The sequence below is a fragment of the Tasmannia lanceolata genome, unplaced genomic scaffold (genome assembly GCF_043159265.1).
Source record: "Tasmannia lanceolata isolate RefF3 unplaced genomic scaffold, GAP_Taslan_0.1 ptg000023l, whole genome shotgun sequence".
Taxonomy (NCBI): Eukaryota; Viridiplantae; Streptophyta; class Magnoliopsida; order Canellales; family Winteraceae; genus Tasmannia; species Tasmannia lanceolata.
In genome coordinates, this window is record NW_027518700.1 from 29,339,637 (window position 1) to 29,347,769 (window position 8,133).

The following is an 8,133-nucleotide window of genomic DNA, read 5'->3' on the forward strand; positions in this document are numbered from 1 at the left end:
CCAGGGATTAGAGGTAATTTGTGTTGGACAATATCCTCGCTCAATCCCGGCATGTCGTCGTAAGACCAAGCAAAAACCTCCTTAAACTCTTTTAGCAAGGTGATTAATTCTTCACGCTCTTCAGGAGATAAAATTTTGCCAATTCGTATTTCCCGAATTAAGGTTTCATCACCTATATTTACGGTTTCAATTTCCTCTTCAAGTGGTTTAGCGCGGCGACTCTCCTCTTGTTGAATCATATGCTTGATTTCAAGGGGAGTTTCGTCGACTACCTCATTAGAGGGGGAGTCTTGATTATCATTATTAGTTACTTGATCAGGTTTAGAAGCAGGATCAGTAGAAGAGACAAGTACAGGAATGTAAGCAAAAGAATCTTTTATTTCATCAGAATGAATGATTACATCAGATGACTTGCCCACATCAGGCGTTACAGACTTTGAAACAGAATGAAAAAATAAGCCGACATCAGTATCGACGCGATGAGAAACATGTACAGCCAAAGAATCAATGAATACGCCCTCAGACTCGGACTCGACACCACCAAGGACAGACTCGTCACCCACTCCAGAGGTATACCCGACTTCTACAGTACCTGCATCAAAAGAAAAGTTAGAAATGACAGACTCTGGGACGGACTCAGAAACTGACACAAATTTTGAAACAACTGACTCTTTTGAAGAGACTGGAGTATACTGAAGGACTACTTGGGGTATAACCTGTGAGGTCCAATTATCCAGAGGTCCCTCGGCTGGGGTGATATAGTCCTCTGGGTTCACAAAAGGTGCGTCTCTTCCAATCATAGCAATGACCGGTGCCTCAGTTTGAAACAAAGAATTCAGGAGTTCTGGCTCAAAGTTCTCAACCCAGTCTGAGTCTGGTTCCTCTGTCACTACTGCCTCTGCAATCTGCTTACTGTAAAATTCCGCTGGCAGCTCATCCGCAAAGAAAATCTCAAGACCCGGCAGCTTGGTCCCATTCTCATCATACCATGGCTCTGAGAAACCATAATAAGGGCAATCAGCTCCCTCTTTTCGGAATCTACCATTCATGACTTTGCTGAAAGGTCCCATTGGAAACTCTAAACCTTTGCGGAGACATTCTGCCCATTTAAACATGTAGGCTCTCATTTCCTGCACCTCCTTGCGAGTCGGCTTGTATCCCAACCCAAACAAACCATCGGATGCTTTCAACTCGGGCCGCTCAGTCGGACCCTGCATATTTTTCCCCAAACCTGCCCCTGGGAGATATCCAAATCGGCGCATCATCTTGACTACCCGAGTATTGGTGCTAGAGAGAAACATAATTTCTTCACTCATAGCCTCTTTCATGGTGATAGCTGAAACCTCTACTGAAAATCCTGTCAGACTGATATCTCTTGTGTTTTCAGTAACAAGCTCTTGAGATATTTGCCCAACTTCTGGCTCGGGATCTCCTTTGACAGTGATCACCCGATTGTTTCGAATGAATTTCAGTTTTTGATGAAGTGTGGAAGGGATAACTCCAACCTTGTGCAGCCAAGGTCGACCAAGCAATAGACAAAAAGAAGTCTTGATATCCAACACCTGAAATTCAATGTCAAAGGTTTCTCCTCCAATGACAATCTCAGTAGCCAAGGTTCCAATAACGTCCCTTCGGGTTCCATCATATGCCAGTATACCCTGCTCAGACGGAATGAAGTCTTCAGGCCCAAAACCCAGAGTAGTGGCAGTGCTCAAAGGACACACGTTCAAAGCTGACCCATTGTCTACCAGTACTTCTGATACTTTCTTCTGGTTGCAAAGCAGGGTAATTTTGAGAGGACGAGTATGATCCTTTCCTTCTGAAGGCAAGTCCTCATCTGAGAAAGATAAGGCTTTTGAAGCCTTGGTCATGGCTACCAGGCCGACTAACTCATCTGGAGTAATCTCAACAGATACTTGGGACGAGTTCAGCTCACGAAGTACAACCTGTCTGTGCTTCGGCGATGCCATCAATAAACCCCAAATGGACACATTAGCTTGTGTCTTCTTGAGCTGATTCAACAAATTGTCTTCTTCTTCCTCAAGCCTCTGTTTCTGTTTCTGATTGTCAACCCCTCTTGCAACTTCAGCGGGATTATCAACTCTGAGTTCAGCTGGCTTAAAGACTCGTCCACCCCGTGTGACGTGGCGGAGCTCATCACATTGATCGTTTAAGAGTAACAGATCTTCATCATCTATCTTAAGGATGTATGGGGTTTGTATCTCTTCTTCCTCATCATCACTCACCCTTAAGACGTACAGAGATTCGGATTCTTTCTCTTCATCCTCACACTGGAAAACATATGACTGGTTTGATGGCCCAGCCACATCAAGGTCGTTCCAGGATAAAACATACGGCCTTTCGGATTCTGCCCACTGATCTTCTTCTTCAAATTTCCAGACATAGGGTTCTTCGGATTCTACAGCACATATGAAGGAAGCCGGATCAATGATAGACTCCTCGGCGCAAATGACATTGACCGAGGATGGAGGCGGCATTGCATGCGTAGGAAGGGGGTTTCTAGTTACATTTGGTAACTGGATTGACAGTTCCTTCCTATCGATCATGTTCTGAATTTGGTGTTTCAAAGCTAAACACCTGTCAGTGATATGGCCAGTGTTACGGTGGTAATCACAGAATTGATCTTCTCTCCAGGTTCTTGGCAACGGGTTGGGAGGAGGTTTAATGTCAGGCAACTTGATCTTCTTGTCCTTCAATAGCTTCTTCAAAGCTACGGACAAAGAATACGGAAGGGGATCGAAATGACGAAGAGGCTTCTGCTCCATTGTCGGCCTTCTTACTTCAGTAACTACTCTGGGTGGGGGCGGCCTGACATAATTGACATTATGGACCTCTTTCGGCGCCATCACAGGTCGCTTCCCTTCTCTGCCATCAGATGGTACTCTAGATCTCAGGCCTTTAGCCAATGCATCTTCTATCTGAGTCCCAGTCTTAATAAGATGGTTAAAATCAAGAAAATATTGGATAGCCATATGGTGATAGATTTTTCACCACAATCTTGATTTGATCTTCATCTGACAACCGATGAGTCATTTGGGCAGCTTTCCTTCTCCATCTACGGATGAAGGAAGTGAAGGTTTCATTATGGCCCTGCTTCAAAGCCTTCAAATCTCTCTTAGTTACATCGATCCCCTCTTCCATAGAGAATTGTTCGACGAACCTATTTGCAATACTCTCTAGAGTTCGGATCTCCTCTGTTTTCAAACTCAGGAACCACTTCTTAGCTGTTCCAACAAGGGATCTAGGAAATAATAGAGCAACTTGCTCCGGAGATAGACCATGCTGTTGTAAAAGCGGAAGAACTGACATTAGATGGCTTCGAGGACACCCGGTCCCATCGTATTTATCCATGTCCGGAACTTTGAATCTAGGAGGCAATGTGACTCCCGGATACAACATAAAATCGGCCATGTTCAACTTTTTTGGGCCTTGAAATTTTATGTTTTCCATCTCTTGGGCCAGCCTATCCATTCTGTCCGCCATCGCTCTGTCCTCATTGGCTCTATTCAGATTAGGATGACGATTTTCTTCTTCATACTGCTCATTATCAAGATCGTCTTCGACGTTCAAAACCGCAGGCCCGGCCATTGCAGGAGGGGGAGGAGGTATAACTGATGGGTGCTGAGCTACATGCTCTCTGGAAGTAGACTCTCTGTCATTTTTCAGACGGGCTATCTCTTCATTCATATTATTCATCTGTTGAAGCATAGCCTTCATCATCTCACTCATCTCAGCTATAGCGTTTCCAGAGTCAGCCATCTGTGCAATAGGAAATTGGACAGGCGAAGGGATTTCCTGGAGATTGGAGAAAGGTAATGCAGGGGAGGTAAAAGAAATTGGTGAGGAAGAAAAACGACTCAGCCTGGAATCAGCGGACTGACGGGACCAGGTTGATTTTGAAACGAGGATTTTCTTAGGAGCAATGGCTGCTCAATCAAGAATCCTGATATGGAAATATAAACACTAGATTAAAATTTTGATAATCGAGATAAACTATTTTGATCAAATAATGACAAAAGAGACAAAAACACACTTTCATTAATAAAATTCGAATTGTGATTACAAAGGATGAAAAATATTAATCTCTAATCACAACTGGATAAACAGACTGACAAAAATGGGAAATGCAGAAATCAGAATAACAAAACATGATACGGATCTTCAAGGCTCCTCAATCCGAGCCCTCCGACTTGCGGGTTCTTCCGATATTTCTCCACGTCGGAATTTGCGAGATAAGCCTAACCTCCTTTCTATATTTTTGTTTCCCCAAGCAGCCACAATGGATCGGATAAGGTCAGGAGTGAGATCTTCACAAAGAGGAGGAACTATGATTCCGGGAGGACACGGAATTCCCGTAATCTGGTGGAGAATTCGCATGGGTGCATAAAAGGAAGATTTCTCGGTACCCATGAGGTAAACAAATGAATGCGGGTAAGTGCATGTAAAAACATGGAAACATGAATGACTTACCCAGCGAAACTGATTCTCCTCTACATGTTGCAACCAATTGTGCCATTCATCGATGGACTGAGGTTGATGGGCTATTGGTTTCCATGTATGGAAATTCTTCAGGGTATATGGATTTTGGTTTTGTCGCTGAAGAATTTGAAGTTTTTCACCAAGCCAGACATACAATAACTTGACACATCCATTGAAATTGTCCTTGATCTCTTGGGAAGCAATAAGATCTAGTCCCAAGAAGGTCTCTGCTAACATGGTAGGGATAGGATTCCTCCCTTTGTTAATTTGGTCTACCACAGTTAACAAAGTTAACGGAGCAACACGAGGGTTTTTCCGAATGACATATCGCGCAAAGACACTAAAAATCAAAGCATTGCGTCGACAATTCTGAAAACGAGAGTTAGTGGGATCGACGTTTTCAGAAAAAAGGGTGATGAGGTTTTGAACTTGCACACAAGTATCCGTTAAGCATGAAAGTGCATCAACAGTTTGATTTTTGAATAGCTTGCAAAAAATGGAATGAGAGGAATCTATGTTCGAAGATTGTATCCAAAGTCCATCTGTTGGGAGCTCTAATAAAGCACACCAATCTTCGAATATAGGACAAAGCTCGAAGGATCCAAATCGAAAAATATGAAGATTAGGATCCCAGAATCTAGCGGCTGCTTGGAGAAACTTCCAATTTATATCGGATACACTCAAATGATTGAAGGCACAGATGAACCGATCAGCCATACTCCTGTTCGAAGATTCTAGCGGAAGAGTCCTAATAGTCTCGCTTATCCAGCCTTTCAACAAATTATTCGCCATGATTTAACCTAAACACAAAGAATAGGATGGGATAATTAGGGAATGGAGAATAACTTGGAATAAACAAAGAATAAAGATGGACTTAACCAATAATCACAAGAAGGATATAATTGGCGACATCAAATGTTCCATTGATGATCAAAGATGATCAGAAACTCAGGGAAGAGACCACGGTCATAAAATGACAAAAGTAGATCATAGACCGGATCTAAATCTGAAAGGTGGACGACAAAAATGTACGATCAAGAAGATCAATAATGATAGACTATGGTCATAGGGACAGCAGACAAGCTATCAACCATATCTAAGACAGGACGAACAATAATTTGAGTAATACAACAAAAGAATGGATAAATGAGGTTTGCATTTGAAGGATGAAAACAGGTAATACTTATCATCATTAGGTCAAGGAATAAACCATAGCTATGAGTGTGACAGGTAGAAGCCACTAGCTAGGTTTAGATCTGAGAGATGAATATACACGACTGATTGATTCAAGCCAGGAATCTCTACTAGAAAGTAGGTCCTAATCTTATAATCAAAAGATATATGGACAAAATTTCCATGACTAGAGCAAAAGATAGGCCACGACCATGAGAGGGCAAGTAAAAGCCACTGGTCGGGTCTAGATCCGAAGAACGGACTGATATGACTAATTTGATTAGATAAGGAAGCCTCACTAATGAGTAGGCTCTAATCTGATAATCAAAATATAGATATATACATATATATCCTAACCAGGGGCACCAGCCCTAAAAGATGATCCCATAGAGTCAAGAAGCTTGACTCAAGACAGACATGTGAGTGTATTAGGACTGCGTCTGTAGCCACATAAGGTGAATTGCAATAATCTATGGATAGGACATGGCTCCTAAATCTAAGCTCCAACATGTGTAAGCAACACATGTTCGTCCTTATATGAATGCAATATATATAAGCACATGCAGATCCTAATTGGGTTTTACTAAATCAACAAATATGTCCATGTACATAATATATGTAAAATGAAAATAGAGCTCCGGACTCTATCAGGTACTATGCATATGATCCATACTTTAAGTATATAACACAAGTACACCGAGTGTTATATACAGTATGCTTCATTGCTCACCGGCTGCTGTAAACACAAGTACACCGAGTGTTTACGACTGCAGCACTGGCGCATAGCTTGGTAATAGATACAACAGCACCATCTGGATAGTGATATCCCATGAGGCGCGCATTATATCTATTCCGTGGAGCCAATAATAAGAAAATCAATAAAGGAAAATAAAGAACAAAATGATATATGCTGTGCAGTGTGTGAATCTCTTATTTTAAACACCTATCTGGTGCTCCTGGATTCTAAGCAATTTAAATTCCCATTTATAATGATTTTAGCTCACAATTCTTCAAAATTAATAACAAATGGCATTTTAACAGAGTTAGGCAATGTTCCAAGAAATCCCCAGCAGAGTCGCCAGCCTGTGGACCCCGATCCGAGAGAGGCGCAGCGGTGAGGGACGTGCCCCCACGTGCGAACAGTCTCTATGGATCATCCACGTGAATGGAGAGCTCTACCAAGGAACTCTCGAAAGAATAATGCCTCTCACAGCATGAGTGGCGATACAAAAGGTGAGATACCTCTCGATTCGGGGACTAGCCCAGATTCGAGGCGTACCTTAAACAAAGAAGAGTCGCCATCCAAGGAAAAAGGCAAATGGGCCCTGGATCCCATACTATGCTCTGTTGCAACGGATAACCAGAGATTATAAAAGAAGGTTCGTGCCTGGTTACGAATTCGGAAGGTCTAAAGAGCACCTCATCCGCCCAAGTGCAAACACCTGGTCTCTTATGCCATTTATTTAATAATTTTGAAGAGTTTTGGACGAGAATCATATGAAATGGGAACACAAATCTCCGAGAAGACGTCTATCTAATCATGCATGTCTCGGAGGAATAATAAACACACATAAAAGAAATAAAAGTGTCACCTGAGAATAACTAGGTTATAAGTGACATACCTAATGGGTGTCTAAGTTCTGGTGTGCAAACACATGCATGACATACCAAAAAAGTATAAGGTCTGCGCAATAAAGTAAGAAAACACTGCAAAACATAGAAAATGACTCGATATCATACAACCCTAAAACTCTAATCTATACCTAGGCCCGAGTCTTTAGATGATCTGATGTTCATCTAAAGAAGCCTACGTATCCCCGCCTCCACGAGAATCAAGGCAACGTAGTTCTTCGCACCTATTCTAAGCTATGATGCCTAAGACATCTAGACCTCTATCCTAGACTCGATCTAAAAGACCGGACTAGTTCTTAAAGCTTCTTGTGTGATTATTTAAATTCCAATGGATTGTAGATTTTAGGACACCCTATATGCCCTAACTAAATGCAGGTTAGTCCTAAGCTAATGCAGGTGATTCCTATAATCTAAGTGTAGCTAGGCTGTACACCCTAAGGGAAACAATGGGATCACTAGCGTATCCAAGACTTAATCATCAGTCGGCGATATGAATCGCCAACTGACTAGACGGAGGCGCTCCTATAACTCTAGTACAAACTCCTAACTCTAACACAAACACAAACAAACCACACAACACATCAAAGACAAACTCAAAACTCTAAAACTCTTTATCTAGGACAAACTCCTAACTCTAGAGGAAGATCTTGTTGAAAACAAAGTTTTGAAGATTTTTGGTATTTTTTCTTAAAATGGGTAAATGATTTATTTACAAAGGTTTGGCTGGACCTGAGATAAGAATCTCAAGCTGCACTACGTACCTCGTGGAAGAGGATCAAGCCAACGTAGTTCGAAACAGATTTCCTAACTACTCCTAATGACTCAAGA

General features: G+C 42.0%; 1 protein-coding gene across 1 annotated transcript; it reads right to left on the bottom strand.

The window, feature by feature from the left end:
- Positions 1 to 583: 583 nt before the first annotated feature.
- Positions 584 to 3,372, bottom strand: LOC143855995 (uncharacterized). The gene is made up of 4 exons (XM_077366036.1): positions 3,182 to 3,372; positions 3,013 to 3,076; positions 1,599 to 2,939; positions 584 to 592 (listed from the first exon to the last, which is right to left on the bottom strand). Exons 1-4 carry the CDS (start codon positions 3,370 to 3,372, stop codon positions 584 to 586), a joined length of 1,605 nt encoding a protein of 534 aa, XP_077222151.1.
- Positions 3,373 to 8,133: the final 4,761 nt, after the last annotated feature.

Coding starts and splice junctions, on each gene's coding strand:
- LOC143855995 (XM_077366036.1), bottom strand. CDS start 3,372: ATGGATAAATACGATGGGACCGGGTGTCCTCGAAGCCATCTAATGTCA. Junction 3,077..3,181: donor CTAGAGAGTATTGCAAATAG/GTTCGTCGAACA, acceptor CTTCATCCGTAG/ATGGAGAAGGAAAGCTGCCC. Junction 2,940..3,012: donor AAGATCAAATCAAGATTGTG/GTGAAAAATCTA, acceptor ACTGGGACTCAG/ATAGAAGATGCATTGGCTAA.